Source organism: Bison bison, unplaced genomic scaffold (assembly GCF_000754665.1).
Source record: "Bison bison bison isolate TAMUID 2011002044 unplaced genomic scaffold, Bison_UMD1.0 scf7180017864379, whole genome shotgun sequence".
NCBI classification, from domain to species: Eukaryota; Metazoa; Chordata; class Mammalia; order Artiodactyla; family Bovidae; genus Bison; species Bison bison.
Genome location: NW_011494951.1, coordinates 11,382,330 through 11,408,268, shown reverse-complemented (window position 1 = coordinate 11,408,268; position 25,939 = coordinate 11,382,330). Strand labels below are relative to the sequence as shown.

The following is a 25,939-nucleotide window of genomic DNA, read 5'->3' as shown; positions in this document are numbered from 1 at the left end:
TCCTGCTTCCTGGGAGCAGTTTTCTCAGAGCTACTGAGATGCTGTCTCCCAGGTTCTGAGTCCTAAACTTGACCACCAAATAAAATAACTAATTTCAGGTTGTGAAAATATTTTTTAGTCGACAATTCATATAACAGGGCTTCCCAGGTGGCGCTAGTGGTAAAGAATCCACCTGCTAATGCAGGAGACAGACAAGACACAGGTTTGATCCCCAGGTGGGGAAGATCCCCTAGAGTTGTTCTTTTTTCAGTCTCTAAGCCATGTCCGATTCTTTGTGACCCCGTGAACTGCAGCACACCAGGCTTCCCTGTCCTTAACTATCTCCCTGAGTTTGCTCAAACTCGTGTCCATTGAGTGGGTGATGTCATCCAACCATCTCATTCTCCGTCACTCCTTTCTCCTCTTACCCTAGAGTAGGAAAAGGCAACCCACTCCAGTATTCTTGCCAGGATAATCCCATGGACAGAGGAGCCTGGTGGGCTACAATCCATGGGATCCCAACAGTCGGACACGACTGAGCAACACACATACAACACACACACACCCAAGCTGTCACGGGCTTGTTGTGCAAAGTAAAATGAAACAGCACTTGGAGATCATGTCTCTCTCTCTCTCACACACACACACACACACACACCACTTGGAGATCTCTTCACGCACACACACACAACCTGTCTCAGGCTTGTTGTGCAAAGGAAAATGAAACAGCACTTGGAGATCACGTTTCCCAGTGGGTGTCACGCCAGGGCGTTACTGAATAAAGAGTGCCCTCCTGCGCTCGGGGCGGGGGCAGGCCGAGCTCCGGCGAGTGGCGCGCGCTAGGCGGCAGCAGCGGGCTGGGCTGGGGCGCGGCCGCCGCGCGGGTCCCTCTTGGCCCGGAGGGCGGTCGGGGCGGGGCGGGGCGGGGCGGGGCGCCGCGTCCGCAATCCGGGCGGCGGCGGCAGCGGCAGCCGAACGCGGCGGAGGGATGGCGGCGGCCGCGGGCGAGGCGCGCCGGGTGGTGGTGTACGGCGGCCGGGGCGCGCTGGGCTCGCGATGCGTGCAGGCCTTCCGGGCCCGCAACTGGGTAATTCGGCGGGCTGGCGCGGAGGGGCCTTCGGGCGCCGCGATGCAGGGCGGTCTGGAAGGGAGCTGGGGGCCGCTGAACCCCCGAGACGTGAGTGCTCGCAGGTGCTCGCACAGGTCGACACGTCTGCGTGCGCACCCGGGCCGAGGTGCAGGGCCTTGCTCTGCCGGGAGGCTGGCGCAGGGGGCTCTGCTCTCCGGCCTCTGCGCGGTCCGGAGTGTCGGGCGTGATTCAGGACAGACCAGAACCGGAGGGAGAGGTCACGGGAGGGAAGGATCTGAAATCACTGCCTTGTTCACGGCCACTGGGGTTACTAGCCCTGTGACCCTGAACTGACCGCTTCATGTTAGCGAGCCTCACTTTCCCCATCTGTAAAATGGGGGTACTAATTGTATTTATTTCTTAGAGGTGTTATGAGGATTAAATAATCGGTGTCATTACGCATAAGTTGTAAATTACCTGACGCTGGTAAAAGCTATTTAAATGTTAGCTACTATTGATATACATATGTTATTGATATATACCTGCTCAGTTGCTTCAGTCGTGTCCGACTTTTTACGACCCAGTGGACTGTAGCCCGCCAGGCTCTTCTGTCCATGGAATTCTTCTCTAGGCAAGAATACTGGAGTGGGTTGTCATTTCCTTGTCCAGGAGATCTTCCTGACCCAGGGATCAAACCCGCATCTCTTGTTTTGGCATGGTTTTTTTTTTTTTTTTTAAATCACTAGCGCCACGTGGGAAACCCCCTATTGATATATATCCCTGTTCCATTAGCTTCCCTTGTATGTGATATTTTGAAAGCTTGCAAATGCCTTTTGTTTGGCAAAGTCTACTTGGAGTACTTGGCATCATGGGTAGGAGGGGCGCTTGTCACCGAGCCAGGGACCCTGCCCCCTGCCCTCTGCCCCTAGCCCGCCCCGCGAATTCCAGGTGGAGACTCCGCCCACAGTGTCTTCAGTTGCAGCGGCTTCTTGCTCAGAGACCCCCCGCTGTAGCTCCGGGAGCTTTCCTGGGGGTTTACTTGCCCGCAGCAGCAGCAGCCTGGGACCAAGGAGAAAGGCAGCCAGGGTTTTCATCTCGTATTAGTGTAGGAATATGCTTCGAAGGGTTCTGAATACCCACCATTTACCTGTCTTGAGATGTCTTCCCAGGTCTGCAGGAGGGGTGGGTGGTGACCATGGAACATTTAAGGACTGCCGGCCCAGGGCCAGGCACTAAGCTCCTGCACATCAGAGCCCCTCCATAGTCTTAGTTCCATTTAGTCTTTCCAGTAACGTTAATACAGAGTTAAAACATGTATATAGAGAATCTAGAAAAATGGTACAGATCCCTAGAGATCAAACCAGTTAATCCTAAAGGAAATCAATCCTAATATTCATTGGAAGGACTGATGCTGAAGCTGAAGCTCCAATACTGTGGCCACCTGATGTGAAGAGTTGACTCATTAGAAAAGACTCTGATGCTGGGAAAGACTGAGGGCAGGAGGAGAAGGGGGCGACAGAGGACTAGGTGGACACGAGTTTGAGCAAGCTCCGAGAGTTGGTGAAGAACAGGGAAGCCTGGGGTGCCACAGTGCATGGGGTTCCAAAGAGTAGGACACAACTGAGCAGCTGAACAAACAAAGCAAATAGCTGATTCAGGCTGTTGTGCAGCAGAAGCTAACACAACATTGTAAAGCAGTTATCCTCCAATTAAAAATACAGGGCTCCTGTATCTGTGTGTTACAGGTGCAGGGGCTGTGCTTCCTCTCGGGGTGGGGGCGGGGGGTGAACGGTGGCTGTCCTTTCACGTGGTCAGTCTGGAGAGCTGACCTACCCGTGGCTCTGTCTTTCCCTCCCTTCCTTCCTGGGAGCTCTGGGGGCTCTGGGATGGAGCTCTTTCTTTGTCTCAGTACCCTCCTCGCTGTGACACAGAGCAGTGAGTGTTTTGAATGGATGCTGTGTTCTTCAAAGCTTGTAGGGGAGATGTTTATCTCTGGGGCCTTCAGACTGCAGGGCCCTGGAGCTTTCTAAGTCAGCACCGAGCGTCAGCAGCCGATGTTGTTCAGTCGCTCGGTTGTGTCCTACTCTGGGACCCCATGGACTGCGGCATGCCAGGCTCCTCTGTCCTCTCCCAGAGTTTGCTCAAACCCTTATCCATTGAGTCTGTGATGCCACTCATCCACCGTAGCATCCTGCATTTCATTTAATTCTGTCACTAACCCTGTTGATTGCTGACAGCCCACATTTTGCATGGGAGGAACCTCTGCCGAGTGGGTGGATGAGAGAGTCGCTGTATGGCAGAACCAGGATTCAAACTCTGACCTGATATCCATGCCCACAGTCATCCTTTCGTGCCCTGGGACAGGGGTTGGAAAATTCCAGTTCTCCACGGGCTGGATCTTGCCTGGCGCCTGTTATCACAGAGCCCAAGAGCTAAAAAGGAGTTCCCCATTTTTAATTAGTGAAAAGAAATCCAAAGAAGAGTAGCCACATGTGAACATTATATAGAATTCATAATTCAGTGACTGATGTCTTCTCAGCACACAGCCAGGCTCTTTCATCGATTGCTGGGCTGTTTTCTGTGGCTGCTCTCTAGCTGTGATAGCAGAGTTGAGTAGTTGCAGCAGAGGCTGTATGGCCATCACAGCCTGAAAGACTTAGCCTCTGGCTCTTTAAGGAAAGATTTGCAAATCCCTGGTCTCGGGCAGCTCTGCACCAGCAGGGTTTAGCTTTCAGAGGTGAGAGTGGAAGGGGAAGAGGTGTTTGGAGGTACAGTGTACTGGCCTGGGGATCAGGAAGGGGTATGCTGGCCAAAGCCGGAAAGCCTTGCAAGGGATGCTAGAGGTCAATTGCTAGGTCCTTTCTCTAGTGGGTTTTCGCTTAAGCCTCTAACCTGTCTCCAACTCCAGCATGAATCTGTCATGCCTGACTGCCTCTTGACCAAACCTGTTTTCTCCTTCCTCCAGTGGGTTGCCAGCATCGACGTGCAGGAGAACGAAGAGGCCAGTGCCAACGTCGTGGTTAAAATGACGGACTCGTTCACGGAGCAGGCCGACCAGGTGATTCCAGGGAAGGACTGCATGTGGGGTGGGGAGCCCTGGGGAGAGGGCTCCAGGGCGGTGTGTTCTTCCGTCTTTCAGGTGTCTCTCTAATTATGAGAGCCATTGTGCTCATGGAGGGAAATTTGGAAAAAGTGGGAAAAAAAAAAAAAAAAGACAAGTAGCCCATGATCCATGTCTAGTTAGCTCACTAGTTAGTTCACATTTTGGCCCATTTTCTTGTGCTTCCTCTGCATACTATAAGTCTTACAGGTTGAGATAAATTCGTATTTTATAAGCTATGGTCAGCTTCTCTTTTTTCCATTTAACTTAGCTTGAATTCTTTCTCAAATCACTTAATAACACCTCTGTGTCAACTTGTAATTTTTCTTTGTATGGATTGGTCACAGTTTCTTTGGTTTGTGCTTGTACATTTAAACTTTTTTTGCAATTTTTCTTTTTTTACTCTAACTTCTTTTACTTACTAATGTTAAGAATACTGTGGTGAACATCTTCATCTCCCTCTCTTATTTATTGAAGATACATTCCAGAAAGCGGAGCTCCCCCTAAAAGCAAGAATACTAACAAACTAGGTCGTTTCCAATTATAAAGTGAAAGTGACAATGTTAGTCTCCGAGTCACGTCTGACTCTTTGCGACCCCGTAGACTGTTGTAGCCCACCAGGCTCTTCTGTCCGTGGGATTCTCCAGGCAAGTGTACTGGAGTGGCTAGCCACTCCCTTCTCCGGGGGAATCTTCCCAACCAGGCGTATTGTAAAGAAGTCAGGCGAAACCCTACAGCTATATAGATAAATTGTGAAATATCCCTCTTTCTCCCTGTGACTGTGTCCCTGAGGAGGAACTGTTGACAGTTCGTTGGATGTCTTGGTATAAGTATCTGAGATGCTCTTAAGCAGATCTGTATTTCTGGAAGAGCCCTTCCCACCAGCTGCATGAAGGATGTGCTATCTGTGGTCTTCATGCCAACCCTGCAGCCCACAGTCCAAGGAAACCTCCTAATGATTTCTGTGCTTAATGATGTTATTGGTTTTATTGGACTTAATAGGAAAACTCGGAGAAGGCAATGGCACCCCACTCCAGTACTCTTGCCTGGAAAATCCCATGGATGGAGGAGTCTGGTAGGCTGCAGTCCATGGGGTTGCTAAGAGTTGGACACGACTGAGCGACTTCACTTTCATTTTCACTTTCACGCATTGGAGAAGGAAATGGCAACCCACTCCAGTGTTTTTGCCTGGAGAATCCCAGGGACAGGGGAGCCTGGTGGGCCGCCGTCTATGGGGTCGCACAGAGTCGGACACGACTGAAGCGACTTAGCAGCAGCAGCAGGAAAACTCAGTATGGCTTTGTTGTGTGTCAGACATTGTAAGAAGTGTCTTATTTGCAATAAGCCACTTAATCTCTTTAACACCCCAAAACCAAGTGTCTCATCGTATCTCCCTTTTAGAAATGGTATGGAAGCCCCAAGTATTTGCTCAGACAGGTCGTAGGTAGCAGAGCCGGGATTTGAACCTGGGCTCTGGTAGGGGGTGGTGCCTGTGCTCTTAACTGCATGTTAAAGTTGCTTCTCAGCAGAATAGCTTTGTGTGAATAAAGCAATGAAAACTTAAACCAGATATGAGGGAGCCCCTGGGCGTGGACAGCTGCGGCTCCTGCAGCCATGGTCCTCTGCGGCCAGTGTCTCTCTTGCTCCTCTAGTTGCAGGTCTCTGATGTCTGCATCCCATTTCGGATGTGAAATTGTCCACATCTAAGACTTGACTATACGCTGCATCTTTAGGATGAAGATTGGGAAAAGCTTAGCTTTTAACATCTTTAACCCCTCCTGCGCCTTCTCGTCCCCTAGTTGCTCAATCAGGAATTTCTGGACAAACAGCATGACATCCAGGTTTTGAATCTAAAGCTCTAGAAGGGGAAGTCCAACCTTAGGACATGCAAATTAGGGCTTCCCAGGTGGCGCTAATGGGAAAGAACCCATCTGCCGGTGCGGGAGACTTGAGGTGCAGCTTCAGTCCCTGGGTGGGAAGATTCGCTGGAGGAGGGCATGGCAACCCACTCCAGTGCTCTTGCCTAGAGAATCCCATGGACAGAGGAGCCTGGCGGGCTATAGTCCATGGGGTCGAAATGAGTTGGACACGACTGAATGAGCCCCCATGCAGGCATATTTAAATTGGCCCCCTTAGGCTGAAAATTCACTAGTGACAGAAGATGAAGAAGTGAGAAAAAAACTAAACCTATAGAAGACTGTTGGATAGGCAGAAGGAAGAATTTAAGGGTGAGGAATTTTAAAATGCCTCATTTTAATTTTATTATAAAAATAGAACACAGAGGTGGTAAATGAAAAGAAAAAGACGAATCAAGCAGGAGCATTGTTGCTGTGGGTTCCGTGCTTCCCTAAAACGTAGAGCACAGATTGTGTGCAGGTACAGAGGTCAGGGGAGATAACGCAGCTGCTGGCAGATGAGATCTTGCTGTTGGCAATGGGATGTGGCTTAGAAATGAAGGGGAGGCAGCCAGGGAACCGGGGTAACAGGAGGAAGACCTCAAAAGCTAGACCAGGGTTATGTCAGGTACTTGCCAAGGGACGGTCAGGAATCTACTTAAATTGAAAGATTTTGGTATAGAATGTAGAGGAGAGGAAAGATTGGTTTTCATTGCCAAATCGGTCTCTATGAAAGAATAATTTATTTCTGGCCATGCCCCGTGGCTTGCGGGATCCTAGTTCGCAAACCAGGGATGGAACTCATGCCCCTGCAGTGGAAGCGTGGAGTCCTAACCATCGGACCGCCAGGCAGTTCCCCTGAAAGAGTGATCTGAGGCTCAGAAATTGTTAGGGAAAGCCGTCAGAGGCTGAAATGTTACTGCTGCGAGAATTCCACTGTCCTGTGTTAAGCTGCTTCTTTAGAAGCTTGATCTTAACAAAGTTGTTGACAGGGTATGATCCTTTGAGCCATTCCAGGAAAATATGGAAAAGATTCATGCATGATGGCCAGGGTTGTGTGTCTACTCAGGGTTTTGTTTTAATAAACTATAACAAAAGACATGTGTTTGTTTTTAACACCTTAAACATTTTAATCAAACAGAAGTAGAGAATTAAAATGAACCCCCATGTATTCATTGCTTACCAACATTTTGCCGTGAATTATTTTTTATTGCTTTTTTTTTTAAAGGAAAAAATTTCTTTTTGGCTTTGGTTTTTTTTTTTGGAGTTACAGTTAATGGGATGTTTGTATTGGAGGGAGAGTAGAATTGATTATCTCAGATTATGATTCTGTGATTGGCAAAGAAATTCTGGAAAGAAATATACCAGAAATCTAGCTATAGGCAGTGAAATCCTAGGTGATTTTTTTAAAAATGTGGAATGGTTCATGAATTTGTGTGTGATTTTTTTTTTAAACTTTTCCTATTTTATTTATTGTTTTATCCCAGGAATGTGTACGTCTCCACCCTTTAGAATATTCAGAAGACTCTAGGTTGCTTTATAAAAATCACACTGAAATGCAGTCAGGCTTTACTGTCCAAAATGTTCATTGTAAATTGGTCCTGCACCTGATTTTCAAAGTGTTAATTGCCAGGTACTGTGAGCTGACTTACAAAGAAGTGAAAGGTCAGTGGAGGTGACTATAGCAACGGCAGGCGTCAGCCTGTCGAGGTTTACCTAGCACCTGTGCGTCTTCTCTGGTCCTCTGTTTCAGGTGACAGCTGAGGTGGGGAAACTCCTGGGCACAGAGAAGGTGGACGCCATCCTTTGTGTGGCTGGAGGATGGGCCGGGGGCAATGCCAAGTCCAAGTGTGAGTCCTTTTCTGAGTTAATCTTTCACCTGCTCTGCTCTTTGTCCAGGTGCATGGGTCGGGCCTGTCCTATGTGCTAGGCCGGACGTTTTCCTGTCTGCCGCCCAGAATCTTTCTAGTTGCTGTAAGGTGGGGATCAACACCCCGTTCTACAGAGGAAGCAAAAAACCTCCCATAAAAGGGGTCAGGGGGCTTCCCTGGAGGCTCAGCAGTAAAGAATCCACCTGCAGTGCAGGAGCTGCAGGAGGCTGGGGTTCCATCCCTGGGTCACAAAGATCCCCTGGAGAAGGGAATGGCAACCCACTCCAGTACTCCTGCCTGGAGAATCCCATGGACAGAGGAGCCTGGCGGGTGCAGTCCACAGGGGGCAAAGAGTCAGACACGACTGAAGTGACTTAGCACACGCGGACGCTCAGAGGAGTTAGGGCAGAGGGGCCTTGAGATTAAAAAGGAGACAGGACGAAGTCAGCATGGTCCCCACCGCAGTCTTTCAGGGCTCGTTACTGGGATCTGGGAAAGTGAATGGAATGGAGAGATCATTCAGAAGTTCACAACTGAGCTTTTGTTGAAGCTGTGAGTTTATTTGCTATTTTTTTCTCGTGAACATTTTCAAATATACAGAAAAGATGAAAGAACCGTTCAGTGCACACCTTTATGCCCCTGTCGAGGTTCAGTCCTTGTTAATGTTTGCCATACTCACATTCTCGTGCTTTCTCGCACGCGTGTCCTCTGTGTGTGTATTTTTGCTGCTGTCGTTAATCATTTGAAAGTGCTTTGACACTTGACTGTATTTCAGTATGTGTCTCCAAGGATTAGGCCATTCTCTCGCGTTAGTGTAATACCATTCTCATACCTAAGGCAGTTACCAGTAATTCTGTAAGATTAATAGTACCAGCCCATGTTCCACTTACCTCAGTCTATTCCATAGCTGTTTCCCCTAGATTTATTCTAATCAGGGTTTATGTACGGCATTGTGTTATTGTTTGTGTCTCTCAATCTAGAATTTTTTTTTTTTCCCGTGATAGGCTTGGCAGGTCCAAAGCAGTTTCCATGTAGAATGCCCCCACCCTGAATGTGTCAGACCGTTTCTTTACAGTATCATTTACCTTGTTCCTCTGTCCCTGGTGTTTCCTGTGAGCTGGAAGGTAAGTCTGGAGAGTTGCTCAGATTCAGGTTAAATACTCTGGAGGTGAGGATGCTTCCTGAGTGATGTGGGCTTCACTCTGCACCCCTGTGAGTCCTCACCGTATCCCACGGCCTGCTCCGCCGTCCATCCAGAGTGATGCTGACTTTGATGCTGGGTCAGGCTTAAGGCAATAGATCTCCATCGTAAGGTCCATTTTTCTATTTGCAATTGTGCTTTGGCATCATGTATGAGTATCCTGTTCCCAAACACCTTGAGAAACCCAAATTCCCCAGAACTAGTGGCTGTAAACATCCACTGATAATCAGTCCCTCCACTGGGGCTTGGAAAATGGGAGTTTTCCAGTTCTATCATTGCTTCTACATTTATCAGCTGGAGTGATTTAAAAAGGAATTGATTTTCTGTGTGTGCATGCACGTGTGTGTGCTCAGTCACGTCCGACTCTTGGCGACCCCGTGGACTGTAGCCCGCCAGCCTCCTGTGTCCGTGGGATTCTCCAGGCAAGAATACTGGCGTGGGTTGCCATTTCCTTCTCCTTTCCTGCGAACCACACCTAAATGTGAAATTGTCAGTTTGTCCGTGGTCGGCTTGGCAGAACACCTGTTGGCCTTTTGCGTATTTTGGGAACAGGAAGTTATAATTGTGGGTTCACCCTTTTCTCCCCTAGTTCTTCTTAACGGGGAAATGCAGTGCCTTGGTCATCACCCACTGCAGACCCTCCTTCTGTATCAGGAGGGCTCTGTCTCTGGGTCACGGGTGCACTGGGTTCTGTGTATCCTGTGAGGGGGGAAGGGGATGGTCATTCAGCTGGTAATGTGACCTCCCTTACCAGTTGTTCCTCCTCACGTCTCTGGCGAGGCCAGAGGGTTAAAACAAATGCGAGATGGTTGTTATTTCAGCTTTCTTTTAAAGAGTCTTCAAAGTTGGCATTAAACTTTCAACCATAGAACACTGTCACTCCATGGAAGCCCTCTTTATGTCGTCATAGTCCCTGAGATCTTTTTATCACAGATAAAACTTGACTTAGACATATAGGTTCTACTTAAAAATCTGATGTCCTTTATTTATTTTTGTAATTTTAAAAATTATTTTTTTGGCCTTACCACGTGGCTTGTGGGATCTTAGTTCCCCGACCAGTGATCGAACCCAGACCCTTGGCCGTGAGAGCATGGAGTTCTAACCACTGGACCACCGGGGGAGTCCCCTAATGCCATTTATAAAGTAGGGCAGTGTTTGAATTAAAGCCAGTCCCACCTATCTGTTAGCAGTCCTCATTTATTGGTTGATGTTTACCAGTTTGGCTTCCCTGGTGGCTCAGATGGTAAAGAATCTGCCTGCAACGCAGGAGACCTGGGTTCAATCCCTGTGTTGGGAAGATCCCCTGGAGAAGGAAATGGCACCCCACTCCAGTATTCTTGCCTGGAGAATCCCATGGACAGAGGAGCCTGGTGGGCTACTGTTCATGGGGTCCAAAGAGTCAGACATGACTGAGTGACTAACACTAACCAGTTTGCAGGTGAGGAGGCTGAGGCTTGGGTGATCACGTGGCCTGGATTTGAACCTGCATCTCTGAGCACAAGCCCTGGGCTGTGTGTGTGTGTGTGTGTGTGTGTTAGATCTCCCTGCAGACCCAGAGTGGCCATGGGGGTTTCCTGGAGTGTTGGGTGCTGGGGGTCAAGCTCACCCTTCAGTTTCTTCCTTGTGAATGCTGACCTCGTGTGTCTCTTTGCTCAGCGCTCTTTAAAAACTGTGACCTGATGTGGAAGCAGAGCGTGTGGACATCCACCATCTCCAGCCACCTGGCCACCAAGCACCTCAAGGAAGGAGGCCTCCTGACCTTGGCAGGGGCCAGGGCCGCCCTGGACGGGACGCCCGGTGAGCCTCCGTTACCCCGTCTGTGAAATGGGAACGCTCACACTTTCTCGCTCGCTGGGGTGCTGAGTGCTTCCGTGGGAGGGGGAGTATTAGAGCCCTTTACCCTCCAGGGCTGTTTGCAGTTGGGTGGCTTTTGCTCCCTGTTAGGCCCACATTTTTTTAGGGGCAGCGCCCCTCATCTTTTCACAGGCATTGTCCTCACGGTCATGCTGGCCAAGGACCACTGTCCTCTGGCACCGGCTTGTCTCGTGTGTGTATGTCTGGGAACCACCCAGGGAATGGGTGGTGTTGCAGTGACTCTCACCTCATTAATATGGGCTTTTCCCTGGTAGCTCAGATGGTAAAGAATCCACCTGCAATGCAGGAGACCCAGGTTCAGTCTCTGGATCGGGAAGATTCCCTGGCGAAGGGAATGGCAACCCACTCCAGTTCTTGCCTGGAGAATTCAGATAATACTGAGTTGCGAAGTCACTTTAGTCATGTCCGACTCTGTGCGACCCCATAGATGGCAGCCCACCAGGCTCCCCCGTCCCTGGGATCCTCCAGGCAAGAACATGGAGTGGGTTGCCATTTCCTTCTCCAATGCGTGAAAGTGAAGTCGCTCAGTCCTGTCCAACTCTGAGCGACCCCATGGACTGCAGCCTACCAGGCTCCTCCATCCATGGGATTTCTCCGGCAGGAGTACTGGAGTTGGGTGCCATTGCCTTCTCCGAATACTGAGTGACTAACACTTGTACTGAAGTGCGGGCAGGGGATGGTTAAGACTTCACCATCTGAATTTAGTGAGGGGTTGGGGACAGTTCACTCTCCCTTTGGATTGGGATAAAGGGGTTTAAGCAGGGAGTGGGGAACATAGTTCAGGGAGCCAGGAACTGTCTCCACTACCTAAATTAAACTCTTATAAAAAAAGAGGGGAGTGTTTTTGGACCTCTTTAGTAAGTGGTGAAACCTTGAGCATCTTTTTGAGTTTTTGTGTAGTGAACTGAACTGTGAGGCTTTTACAAATTAATCATTTTTTTGCCACTCATTTTATTAGGTTTCACAGAGAAAGTGATCTTATAAATCCATGGCTCTTGCAATAATTCACACTGTGTAAATGTTCATTGGTAGTCTGGCTGAGATCTGATTTTTGTTAAAATCAGAGACTCGAGAGAGTAAATACAGAAATGAGTAATAGCTTGACATTGAAAAGAGAAAACCCTAGGACTGAAACACTAATTTTTCTGAAGGATGAAACAGCTTTCTAGCCTTGCTTTTGGTTTATTAGTATCATTCTTTGCTTATAGTTTCTGATACTGGTTAAGACTATAGGATCTGGAACTATACAGGTTGGTTTCGTATTGTGGTTTTGCCGTTTGGTCGCTGTGTGATATTTGGCTAATTACTTAACCTCTCTGAGCCTCAGTTTTGTCATTTGTATAATGAGAAGAAACAGTAATACCTCCTTTATATGGTGGTTGGGACTTGCACACATCTTAATGGATGTAAATGGTTTAAGACAGGTATTGCAGAGAGTCAGCGGTAAATGTGAACTGTTATTATTTACTCCAGCTTTCTTTTTGCTCAGTTACTTCTTCAGATGTTGATAAGTTTGTTCCTCTTTTAGCTCTTTAGTTAGATGTTGTTAAACTTATTTGAGTCATGAAATCTTTTTACTTCTATTCAGACTCCAGAAAAATCTGGGGAAGTCTATGAAAGCAGGCGATGAACAGGCTTAATAGTCCTTGAAAACCCAAGAAGAGGTATTCAAAAATGAAAAGGTTTTCATGTGGAAACATGCTGAGAACCACCCCCCGCCCCCAGCTCCTCTTTCCAAGGTTGTTTATTTGGGGACAGTCCACTGGAGGATAAACGGTATCCAAGAGATGGTGATCTCTCTCCTGTACCATTTAAGGATCTGTGCTGTGTTTAGAAACCAGTCTTTAGGGACTACACTGATCACTTTATCCTTATTTATCTTCTTGATGAAGTGCGTTCTTTCCCCATATTTTGCACATGATCCTCACCAGCATTGTACAAAATTCTGTGGAATTAAACCTTTAGGGCTACTCGTTGCTCCTTGCTTGTTTCCCCCCTCATCCGATTCCTTCCTTTCATGCTGTTTGAATGGGATGAAGAGAGAGTCCTGGGAGAAGAGAGAGTCAGATGAAATTCATGCGCTAGTTTGTTTAAAGCTGTTGGAATGGTGATTTTTCACTCATTTATTTGTTATAGTTTTTATTGGAGTATAGTTGCTTTAAAATGTTGTGTTGGTTTCCACTGCACAGCAAAGTGAATCAGCTATAGGTACACATACATCCCCCTCTTTTGGATCTTCTTCCCATTTAGGTCACCACGGAGCCCTGAGCTATATGGTGGGTTCTCTATTAGTTGTCTATTTTATACATAGTAGTGTATACACAGAGAAGGCAATGGCACCCCACTCCAGTACTCTTGCCTGGAAAATCCCATGGGCGGAGAAGCCTGGCAGGCTGCAGTCCATGGGGTCACACAGTCGGACACGACTGACGGATTTCACTTTCACTTTTCACTTTCATGCGTTGGAGAAGGAAATGGCAACACACTCCAGTGTTCTTGCCTGGAGAATCCCAGGGACGGGGGAGCCTGGTGGGCTGCCGTCTATGGGGTCGCACAGAGTCGGACACGACTGAAGCGACTTAGCAGCAGCAGCAGCAGCAGCGGTGTGTATCTGTTAATATATGCAATGTCAATCCCAGCCTCCCAACTCATCCCAACCCTTCCACTGGTTTATTTTAATTGCTACAGAGTTTGTTAGATCTTCATGCCATGGTCGGCCTTCTGCCCCTAATTAAGCCAAGAAAACCAGGCATGGTGAAATAATCTTCTTGTGCTTCTAAATAAAATTTTGAGACCTTGACCCTCTTTTGCAATTTGAGTCACTGTGGAAGCGGTTCAGTGATTGGCTGCTCCTCTGGGCTGTGAGTCCCACCTCCCACCAGACTCTGATGCCTCTTGAGCTGTTGTACTTTAAACAGCCGACCTGCTGGGTTTTTAGGGAGCGGCCGACCTTTGGAAGTAGTGGTTTTCTGAAGGCGGAGGGATGTTGGCAGCAGTGAGCCAACAATGTTCTTTGTTGCTGTGATGGCTGCGTTTAGTGCATCTACAGCTGGGTGCTGTGGGGTGCTTCTGAGACGAGAGAGACCTCGTGTGTCTGTGGGACAGATGGAGCCCTGTCCTGATAAGCTGTTACGTATAGACTGAGTAAGCAACAGGATCCTTCTGTATCACACAGGGAACTAGTCAATATCCTGTAATAAACCCTAATGGAAGAGGATATTAAAAAAGAATGCATATGTGTGTGTGTGTGTATATATATATATATATGGGGCTTCCCTGGTGGCTCAGTTGGTAAAGAATCTACCTGCAGTGCAGGCACCATGGGTGCAAGGCTTGGGTTGGGAAGATCCATGGATAAGAGAATGGCAACCCACTCTACTGTTCTTGCCTGGGAAATCCCATGGACAGAGGAGCCTGGTGGGCTACAGCCCATGGGGTCACTGGAGTTGGCCGTGACTTAGTGAGTAAACCACCACCATGTATGTGTGTGTGTGTATGTGTGTGTATGTATGTGTATGTGTGTGTATGTGTGTGTGTGTATATGTGTGTGTATGTGTGTGTGTATGTGTGTGTATATGTGTGTGTGTATGTGTGTGTATATATGTGTGTGTGTATGTGTGTGTGTGTGTATGTATGTGTGTGTGTGTGTGTATGTATGTGTGTGTGTGTATGTGTGTGTATATATGTGTGTGTGTATATGTGTGTGTGTATGTGTGTGTATATATGTGTGTGTGTGTGTGTGTGTGTGTGTGTGTGTATGTATGTATATGTCTGTGTGTGTGTGTGTAACTGAATCACTTTGCTGCACAGCAGAAATTAACACATTATAGGTCAACTATACTTCAGTTAAAAAAAAGAAAGACATGCCTCGCTTCTGTCAGCAAGCGTTCACTGACTGGTGGGGGAAAGGAAGGCCCATGGGAAGCAAGTATACGCATATGTTGCGATTGCTCAAATAGTGTGGTTTATTTTTTAATTAATTTTTTGGAGTCTAGTTGATTTTCAATGTGTTAGTTTCTGCTGTGCAGCACAGTGAGTCAGTTATGTATACACACACACACACGCATATACACATATAGCCACTCCTTTTTCGATTCTGTCCCATATAGGCCATTACAGTCATGAGTCCGGTGCTCTGTGCTGTACAGCAGCTCCTCCTGTCCTTCTGTTTTACATAGAGCGGTGTGTACGTGTCAGTCCCGGTCTCCCAATGTACCCCACCCCACCTCCCTCCCTTGATAACCATAAGTTTGTTTTCTGCATCTGTGTGTATTTCTGTGTTGTCAATACGTTTATTTGTATTGGGTTGGCCAAAGAGTTCGTTCGGGTTTTTCCATAACATTTTACAGAAAAACCCGAGGGCCCTTTTTGGCCAACCGCGTACTGTTTTAGATTCCACGTGTAAGCAGTCTCATGTGATTCAAATGGTGTCCTATAATGGGAGCCGGACCCCAGGGCACAGCACTTGTGTTAATATGATGGGCAACACGTATGGAGGCGCTCCCTGTCCTGGCCTAGAATTGAGTACTTTATCCCCATTTTTGCAGATGGGAAAACTGAGGGTTAGCAAGGTCTTGAGAAGCTGCCCAGGATTTCTGCAGTGGTGAATGGGAAGAGCTGGGCTTTGGACCTGCGCAGCCTGACCCTGAAGCCTGTACTTCAAACTGCTGTGCCAACCCACAGGGCACCCAGCGGTGAATGCTGGCTGCTCACAAGCTGTTATGGATTCAAGGGTTCAGAACCCTTGCCTGGCTTTTCATCTCTCTGCTGGCCTCAGTACGAGTCTATGTGTGAGCCTGGGCCTGTCCAAGCCTCCGTTTCCTTAGCAATAGAACTAGGATTAGCCTCATGGCTTCTCTGATAACCATTAAATGCCAGGTGAATAGTAGGTTATGTCCTTCCCAACTTCCAAAGATGTCCCTAGTTCTCTCTTCCCAGCCTCCTTGGGACCCTGGCATGCTGCCCTTTGGATGTGCCAGTGGTGGCCAGTGGTCCCTGAAATGTTTTCTCCCCGTTTCCCAGGGATGATCGGCTACGGCCTGGCCAAGGCCGCGGTTCACCAGCTCTGCCAGAGCCTGGCCGGGAAGAGCAGTGGCCTGCCGCCCGGGGCTGCAGCCGTCGCCCTGCTCCCGTAAGTGGCTGGGGGTCCCTCCACATCGACCCCCACCCAGGGTTAACGTGGGTCCTGGAGTCACTCCACACCAGGGATGAGTGCGTGCTGTCACCTCAGCCCCTGAGAGTCGTCAAAGGCCCTGACGACACTTGTTTGGCTTTTGGATTATCTGGGCTTTCCCGGATGGTTGCTTAGCTGATGGGATGGGTCTTCCTGGCCTGCGTCTTCCTCATTTTCTGTCCTTCTGTCCCTCTTGATTAAGAAATAGTGGACACATTTAATTTTAATATCTGTAGCTCTGTCTTTCAAGTCATGTTAAGGTCAGCATGGAAGAAAGACTCCTGTTTGGTCTGTGGGTGTGGGAAGAGAATTTGGGGAGAATTTGGGGAACTCTGGGAGATGTTTCTGGAAGGATTTCCAGACCAAAGACCTTGTCTCTTGGCTTTAGTCCTGAAAGATGATGTCGGTGGGCTGGGGCGCTGGACGGTCCTCTCACCTTTCATTCTGAGATTCTGTGACCTGGTCCCAGGGCTATGATTCTGAGTGATGTCCCAGGCCTGAAAGTTCTGGGAAAGGCATTCATTTCAGAATTCTGTATTCTGTTATTGAAAGTCATAAGATTCCCTGGAAAACAGTACACAATGAAGGATGAGGCTGTCTTCCCCCCATATTTAAAGAAATATTATTATTACACTTAAAAAAATCCTGAGAAATGAGTCTGCTGCATTTTAGGGAGGGAATGGAGACACAGGCAGAAAAAGAGTTTACTGCAGTAAAGACTGTTTTAGAAAAAGGCAAAACGTGGCTCTTACCCAGAGTGCCTTGCTGGCTCAGGGCTGGGCTGGGCTGTGGTCTCTGACCGGGGGCAGCTTCCCAGCCTCCCTGGTGAGCTTCGAGTGGTCTGTCCACGTCGGCGTGGTCACCCTTGGTGCCATCGTCTCCCGGGAGTGGGGACACACACGTGACAGGCTTGTCTCTGCTCTGCAGGGTCACCCTGGACACCCCGGTGAACAGGAAGTCAATGCCCGAAGCCGACTTCAGCTCCTGGACGCCCTTGGAGTTCCTGGTCGAGTGAGTATCGCAGTCACGTCACTGACTCAGTAGCTCACAGCCCTCGTGCCTCCCTCTTGCGGGTGAAAGGACAGGCCCGTGTTCTCCTGGCTTATCAATCAACTCGCTGCTCCATGAGGTCCTGACCTCCAAGGGCATCTCGCAACTCTGTGTGAACCTCGCAGGCTGGAGGGGTTAATGGTGCCTCCGCCTCCACCAGGAGTGGTTCAATTCCTCTAGGCCTCAGCCTCTCAGTCTGTACAATGGGGGTCCGTGATGACCTTTGGGAGGGTAAGCCGTCGTAGAGTGGGACAGGCTCCCAGCCCATGTCTGACCCACAGAAATGCTGTGTGAGCCCATCGCCTGGAACACTGGCTCTCTCTGTTAACAAGCACAGCTGCATGGAGTGAGCCACTGACCTGGGTGAGACCTCTGGCCCCACGTGTCTGAATTAGTGCCAAACCTCAGAAAAGTGTCCTTTGTCCCCCAGATCATATTCGGCCCCCAAGGCCCTTTGTGAATATGAGTGGCTTTGGAAGGTCAGGAGAGGATGCGCTTTCTGCTTGCTTGTGTTCACCTGGATCTCAGTTCCCCCAGACCCCTCTATTTAAGGGGGTGTTGAGCACATGTTCGCTGAGCACCCACTGGGGCTGGGGGCTGTGCTGCGCCTGGGGACGATGATGAGGGAGCAGGGACCACCTTGTCCAGCAGAGTGAGTGGTGAGCTGCCTGGATGGCTGTGTTCATATGGGATGTTTGTAGGCTTGCGATGTACTTCTGGTCTGAGGTTGCCTTTTATTTAGATGGAATTGGGAGATAGTTGCAACTTTTATGTTTGGAACAAGCGCTTACGTAGCACCTATGTGCCAAGCCATTTGACTTCATAACCCTGGTCTTATTAAATGCTTGTAGCAGGGGCCTCTTAAGTGGCTCGGTGGTAAAGAATCTGCCTGCCAATGTAGGAGACTCAGGAGATGGGAGTTCAATCCCTGGGTCAGGAAGAACCTCTGGAGGAGGACATAGCAACCCATTCCAGTATTCTTGCCTGGAAAAACCCCATGGATAGAGGAGCATAGCAGGCTACAGTCCGTGGGGTCACAAAGAGTCGGACATGACTTAGTGATGGAGCAACAGCAACAACAGCTTCCGTGTACCTACTCAGCCCCTGGTCCGTGGCAGCTCGAATGACTGGACGGCTGAAGGTCAGCTCTGGTCCAGCAGGTTTCTCATAGGCACTAAAGACCTCAGGAGCTCCTGAGGACTTTCTAGTGAAGGAGGGGCCACAGTCCCACCTGTGGATGGGGGATGTCAGAGCGGACAATATTCTCAACAGCAGGAGTTAATGCTTTAAAAATGACCAGGGGACTTCCCTGGCAGTCTAGTGGTTAAGACTATGTGTTCCCAATGCAGGGGCCACAAGTTCAGTTCCTGATAGGGGTACTAAGATCCCGCATGCAGTATGGTGTGGCCAAATTAAAAAATAAAAATTATCAGTCTCTTGTTCAGTTCAGTTCAGTTCAGTAGCTCAGTCGTGTCCTACTCTTTGTGATCCCATGAATCGCAGCACGCCAGGCCTCCCTGTCCATCACCAACTCCCGGAGTTCACTCAGACTCATGTCCATCGAGTCAGTGATGCCATCCAGCCATCTCATCCTCTGTCGTCCCCTTCTCCTCCTGCCCTCAATCCCTCCCAGCATCAGAGTCTTTTCCAATGAGTCAACTCTTCGCATGAGGTGGCCAAAGTACTGGACTTTCAGCTTTAGCATCATTAAACCTTAATAATTCCTTGTACCCTTTTTCTTTCCTCTTTTTTTTTTTTTTTTGGCAACTGCTAGATTTTATTGATATATAACTGACAATGATATGGATTGAAGGTATAGAGTTTGAGTTTTTATATTCACATACATTGTGAAAGGGCTTCCCTGGTGGTTCAGACAGTAAAGAATCTGCCTGCAATGCGGGAGATCTGGGTTCCCTCCCTGGCTCGGGAAGATCCTCTGTTGAAGGGAATGGCAACCCACTCCAGTATTCTTGCCTAGAGAATTCCACGGACAGAGGAGCCTGGCAGGCTGCCGTCCATTGGGGTCACAAAGAGTCGGACACGACTGAGTGACTGACACAAACACACACACACCGAACACAACTCCCCCAGGCAACCCACACCCCTCCCCACACAGAGCTGGTGATTAAATGCCCCATCCTGGCACCGGATGTGTTTTATTGCAGTACTGTGTTTTTTTAAATATCTTTTTCCATTGCATGGCACAGCCATGGATGCTCCATAAATGTTTGTTAAGAAAATAATAATAATTTTTTCTCTTTTTAACTTTCTGGGAGGTAATATAACAAAGTATAAAGTATTCTCCCCATGTCTCTCTCTCTTTTTTTCTAATTCTTTTTCCATTTATTCTGTTTTTTTAATTTAAATATATATTAAAAAGAATTTTACAATGTTGTGTTGGTTTCTGCCGTAACAACAATGCGAATCATCCCCTCTCTCCCTCTCCTCCCCCTTTCCCATCCCTCCTGGTCATCACAGAATGCCAGACTGGTGCCCATGTCTCTTAGGATGAACTCATGAAAATCTTTCTTTAATCACATAAAATCACTGTATTCCAACAACGCAGGAAAATAGCCAAGTGAAAACCTTGGCAAATCCTAACCACTCGGGAACTGCAGTCAGTGAAGTCCTAGAGTCACTGGGGATGTGGGTGTGTGTCCATGAGGCCTTGGAGTCTTTTTTAAAGCTGCTGCTTGGCCCTAATGTGAAGATAAGCCTGTGTCCAGATTTTTGCTTTTAGAATGTAAAGCTTTTCTTCTTTTTGTTCTAGAACCTTCCATGACTGGATCACAGAGAAGAATCGACCAAGCTCAGGAAGCCTAATCCAGGTGGTGACCACGGAGGGGAAGACAGAGCTTACCGCAGCATCTCTATAAGCTTCGTTTCACCGTCTGTCAGAAAAGTCATCAGTCCATCCGCACAGCCGAGTGTGGCCCTTGTTTTCTGTAATCCTGTTTGTGGGATGTGATTCTAAGTCCTGTTTTCCTCTCGCCTAATGTGCATTTGTTCTCCTAGGATGGTATCCAAGTTTGTGTGAAATAAAAGCATGTGAGGCTCACAGACAGCAGCGTGGGTCAGTGTTATCCACGAGATTTGGGAGGTCTCAGGACGACCCCCTCTGCGTTGGTGTCGTATTGAATTGCTTTTGAGACTCTGCGTCTGAGTCCCTGACCGTGGCTGTTGACCGACTCGTTCAGAGATTTGTTGGGAATGGGGACATTTGGAGCCTGACTTATTTCTGAATGTTGTGCCTGTATCACAGATGTAGTTTTCGTAGCCTCGAATTCATCTGCCTTAAAGCTCCTTCTGTGGTATAAGCAAAATCCTGTGGACTCTGTCAAGGTGTCTTTTTCCTGTGAAGTTGCCGAGTGCCCACTTGTGATGGTGTGGTGTTTACCCTCCTAATAAATGCACTTCGTTTATGGTATTGTCTTCTCTAATTGAAACGCATCTTATGAACGATCATGGGTGACTGCCCTAGAATCGTGGGCTGCCAGTGCTCTTTAGCTCTGCCAGTGCTCTTTAGTTCTAGAAAGGGGGTTGGATTCAAACCCTGAAATAAGTGTTTTCAGCACAGTGGCAAGAGGCACGATTGCCTCACAGGCGTACTGGAATCTGCAGGGTGGCCCGTGCGTTTAGAAGCAGGGCTCCTTGTGACTTCACACAGGCTGCTCTGAGAACTGGTGGTGCAGTGCGACCCCTTTGACAGGTGGCGAAACTGAGGCCCACAGCAGTGCCTTGTCATCCTCACAGTCAGTAGGTATCAGAGTGAGCCCGAACCCCAGTCACCAGATGGTTGAAGTTCACAGAGGCCTTTACCATGTTTGTCCTCTCCTTAATTCTTTTAAAGACTTTTTTTTTCATCGAAATAAAATTCATATAACATAAAATTGGCCATTTTAAAGTGAAAAATTTGGTGGCATTTACTATGTTCACGGTGGTCTGGTGACCACCTCTGTCTGGTTCCCAAACGTGTTCATCATCCCCAAATCCAGCTCCTTAGCCGCCAAGCAGTCATTCTCTTCCTCCCGCCCCAGCCCCTGGCAGCCAACAGTCTGCTCTCTGTCTGCGTGAATTTACCTGTTCCGAATGTTTCAGAATGTAAATGCAGTCGTGCACAATGTAGACTTCTGTGTCTGACTACTTCTACTTCCCGGGTGGCTCAGTGGATGAAGAATCCACCCGCCACTGCAGGAAACGTGGGAGACATGGGTTGGATCCCTGTGTTGGAAGATCCCCTGGAGGAGAAAATGGCAACCCACTCCAGTATTCTTGCCTGGGAAATCCCATGGGCAGAGGAGCCGGGCAGGCTCTACAGTCCATGGGATCATAGTCAGACATGACTGCGCACACGCGTGGATTTTACTTAGCATGTTTTCAGGGTTCATCCACCATGTGTGCTTAGTCACACAGTCAAGTTCATATCCTTGGGAGACGATTTTATGAGCCCAATTCTTGCAAGAACCATACCCTTAGACCAACAAGCCCCATAATTAGGATGAGATGAGGTCACAGGGTGAAGCCCTCATGAACGGGATTAGTGTCCTTATGAGAGTCCTGGACACCTCGCTTCCCTCTGCTCTGATCTCCACCATGGGTGGGCACAACGAGAAGCCGGCCATTGCAGCTGAGAAGCAGGTCCACACCAGGACCCAGACATGCTGGCCACCCGGTCTCAGGCTTCCAGCTCCCAGAACCTCCAGAGCATATATTTCTGTCATTTATAAGCCACCCCATCCAAGGTAGTTTGTTACAGCTGCCTGAACTAAGACACTAGAAAACATAAAATGTGTGCAGACAAGAGAAGATGACCAGGGACTGAGCTCTCTTAAAATTGGAAAGAAGAGGGAAACTCAGCAAAGGACACTGGAGGGAACAACCGATCGGCGGAATGTGCTGTCTTAGGAGTAAAGTGAAGAAAGCATATTGAGGTGGAAAGAATGCACAGGCCAGATGCTGCTGAGAAGTTAAGGAAGGCGACCGCTAGAAACAGACCATTGGACTTAGCGGCAGGGAGATCACGGATGACGCTGGCAAGCACTTTCAGTGGAGTGGTGGGGGTCAAAGATTCGAGCAAGCTTCAGAGAGGGCTTCCCTGGTGGCTCAGACAGTAAAGAATCTGCAGTGCAGGAGACTTTGGTTCAGTCGCTGGGTCGGGCAGATCTGCTGGAGAAGGGAATGGCAACCCCCTCCAGGATTCTTGCCTGGAGAATCCCATGGACAGAGGAGCCTGGAGGGCTACAGTCGTTTGGGTCACAGAGAATCAGACGACTGGGTGACTAACACTTCCACATCAGAGAGCAGGGAAGAGAGGGGATGAGTGTGTAGACGCCTCTGTCTCGGTTTCCTTTTTTAAATGTTTAGTTTTACGTTTAGCCGCGTCGGGTGTCCATTGCGGCCTGCGGGATCTGTCACTGTGGCACGGGGCTCTCTCGTTGCAGAACACAGACTCTAGTGCTCGCGGGCTCAGCAGGTGTGGTGCCCGGGCTTAGCTGCCCTGTGGGATCTTAGTTCCCCGACCGGGGAGTGAACCCACGTCCCCTGCATTGGCGGGTGGGGTTTTAACCACTGGACCTCCAGGGAAGTCCCTAACTCAGTTTAGGTATTTTGTTGGAGTCTCCTAAATGTTATTCTTTTTTTGTTTAAATTAATTTATTTATTTTAATTGGAGGCTAATTACTTTATAATATTGTGGTGGTTTTTGCCATACATTGACATGAATCAGCCATGGGTGTACATGTGTCCCCCATCCTGAACCCCCCATCCCATCCCTCAGGGTCATCCCAGTGCACCAGCCCTGAGTACCCTGTCTCATGCATCGAACCCAGACTGGCAATCTGTTTCACATATGATAATATACATGTTTCAATGCTATTCTCTCAAATCATCCCACTCTCCCCTTCTCCCACAGAGTCCAAAAGTCTGTTCTTTACATCTGTGTCTCTTTTGCTGTCTCGCGTATAGGGTCACTGTTACCATCTTTCTAAATTCCATATATATGTGTTAATTACTGTATTGGTGTTTTTCTTTCTGACTTACTTTGCTCAGTATAATAGGCTCTAGTTTCATCCACCTCATCAGAACTGATTCAAATGTATTCTTTTTAATGGCTGAGTAATACTCCATTGTGTATATGTACCACAGCTTTCTTATCCACTTGTCTGCCAATGGACATCTAGGTTGCTTCCATGTCCTGGCTATTATAAACAGTGCTGCGATGAATATTGGGGTACATGTGTCTCTTTCAATTCTGGTTTCTTCCGTGTGTATGCCCAGCAGTGGGATTGCTGGCTTATATGGGAGTTCTATTTCCTGAACAGAATCTGGCAAAGTCTACCAGGCATTTGGCTCTGCTTTGCTGTCAGCTTTACTTTATGGCTGAAGTCTTTTCTGGAGAGCTAACCTGAGATGTGTGGTTTGCAGCGTTCTTGAGGGCAGCCTTTCCCAGTGCCTTCACTAGAGCGCACCTGAGGGTCCCTGGACCCATGTGCCCATTTCTGGCCATGCTCCAGAGGAAGCCTTCTGCTTTGTCCCCGATGGGCTCTCACCAGCTCAGAGGTCAGCCTGGGGCATCCTGGCCGCTCTTCCTCACATATCCTTTAGGGGGTCCACACCCAGGGGCGGTTTTCACAGGAACCAGTTTTTCCCTCTCTTCAGGCCCTCATCCCAGCACGAGGAGGACAAAGGACTCACCTGACGGGAGAGGCTGGGCGTGAAGAGTGAGCAGCCACCGTGTGGACCGGGGCCAGGACCTGTGTGGCTTTTGGGCAATATGTGTCTCCCTCCCTGGCCCTCAAGGAGCTGACTTGCATCACCCTGGCCTTTTTGTCTCCTGCTGCCTGCCCCTGGTGGTTAAGAAGGTAGAGGAGGGGAGAGTGCACGTTCAATGCCCCTGAGCCCTGAAAGCATTGTTTACCATCTTGTTTCTCCCCGTCCTCAGTGTTCTGGAGAAGGGAATGGCAACCCCCTCCAGTATTCTTGGCTGGACAATCCCACGGACAGAGGAGCCTGGTGGGCTACAGTCCATGGGGTCACTAAGAGCTAGACATGACTGAAGCGACTTAGCACGCAAGCACCACATTCAGGGGGAAGCAGTGGGCCTGTTTCAGGGAAGAGTCTGCTTTGATGTCTGCAGTTTAAATTTGCCCCCACAGTCACTGGTGCTCAAGTGCGCAGTGTCCACGTCTCAGTGTAGGGAGGTGGCGACATTGTCATCACTCACGCTTCCAGACATGCGTGAGGGGCTGGATCAGTGCAGCTGAGTGACCAGGGGCTGGAGCGAGGCCTTCCCAGTGTGACCATGGTCCGTGGCAGGTGGCTCAGCTGAGAGTCTGGGAGAGCCAGCGGCTGCTCCAAGCTTGTTCAAGCCGCAGCTGTTTACAACCCCAGAAAATGGAAAGGCTAAAGCATCGTGTCTAAGGAAACCCTGAAGGCTGGTGCTTCATTGACCGTGGAGTCGAGAGCTGATCCGGGGGCTTGGAAAAATGGACAGGAAGGCTCTGATCCCGGGTTTCCATTGGTGGAACATAATCAAGGTTGAGTCTCATGTTGTCCCCACAGATCAATTCTACCGTGACACTGCCATTTCGTTGTTGTTCAGTCGCTCAGCCGTGTCTGACTCTTTGTGACCCCCTGGACTGTGGCACACCAGGCTTCCCTGTCCTTCACTATCTCCTGGAGTTTGCTCAGATTCATGTCCACTCGGTCAATGATGCCATCCAACCATCTTGTCCTCTGTCCTTCCCTTTTCCTTTTGCCCTCCGCCTTTCCCAGCATCAGAGTCTTTTCCAATGAGTTGGCGCTTCGCATCAGGTGGCCAGAGTATTGGAACTTCAGCTTCAGCATCAGTCCTTCCAATGAATATTCAGAGTTGATTTCCTTTAGGATTGATTAGTTTTATCTCCTTGCAGTCCAAGGGGCTGTCAAGAGTCTTCTCCAGCACCACAATTTGAAAACATCAGTTCTTCAGCGCTCAGCCTTCTTTATGGTCCAACTCTCACATCCCTATGTGACTACTGCACAAACCACCGCTTTGACTAGATGGAACTTGTCAGCAGAGTGATGCCTGTGACTTTTAGTATGGGTAAAATAAATGCTACTTGGGGCATTCTAGAGAGAAAGAAAGAAGGACAGAGCGTCATGCAGGCTAAGAGAAGCCCATCTCAGGCAGAGGCATCTGCCATCCGGGGGTCCAGACCAGACTATGTGCAGGGGATTATGGATAGAAACCTGATGGGTTTCTAGAATGTTCTTAGCACTGAGAGACTGTGTCCTAGGGAATACTCCTAAGTCCCTTTCTGCCCTCTGCCTCAGTGTCCCAAAGATATATGTGCTCCATTTTCAGGGAGAATTTCTAAGTTAAAATATGTTTATTTTTAATTGGAGGATAATTGCTTTACAATGCTGTGTTGGTTTCTGCCATACACCCACACGCATCAGCCACAGGTATGCGCACATCCCCTCCCTTTTGGGTCCCCTTCCCACCTCCCACCCCCTCCTGCCCCTCTAGGTTGTCACAGAGCACAGGATATGAGGTCCATCTTCAGGGAGAATTTTCTTTCCACAATGTTTTGCAAACTATGTTATCTCTGGATAAAGTAGTTTGAACTAGAAATCTGACTGAGAGGAAAATTAAATGTCCCACCTCACTCATTATTGAAGAAATGCAAACGGAATCAACGAGATGGCAGTAGTGATCATTAAGCGTAAGGGGGCAAGATCTGTCA

General features: G+C 48.7%; 1 protein-coding gene across 1 annotated transcript; it reads left to right on the top strand.

Annotated features, from left to right (window-relative positions):
* Positions 1-911: 911 nt before the first annotated feature.
* QDPR (quinoid dihydropteridine reductase) lies at positions 912-20,640 on the top strand. The gene is made up of 7 exons (XM_010857304.1): positions 912-1,066; positions 4,014-4,106; positions 7,797-7,893; positions 10,772-10,912; positions 16,013-16,121; positions 17,091-17,174; positions 19,984-20,640. The coding sequence occupies exons 1-7, from the start codon at positions 968-970 to the stop codon at positions 20,087-20,089; spliced, it is 729 nt and encodes a 242-aa protein (XP_010855606.1). The 5' UTR covers positions 912-967; the 3' UTR covers positions 20,090-20,640.
* Positions 20,641-25,939: the final 5,299 nt, after the last annotated feature.

Bases quoted from the DNA above. Each gene is read 5' to 3' on its own strand.
- QDPR (XM_010857304.1), top strand. From the start codon at position 968: ATGGCGGCGGCCGCGGGCGAGGCGCGCCGGGTGGTGGTGTACGGCGGC. The intron at 7,894-10,771 runs GTGAGTCCTTTT...CTCTTTGCTCAG, and splicing joins GGGCAATGCCAAGTCCAAGT to CGCTCTTTAAAAACTGTGAC. The intron at 10,913-16,012 runs GTGAGCCTCCGT...CCCGTTTCCCAG, and splicing joins CGCCCTGGACGGGACGCCCG to GGATGATCGGCTACGGCCTG.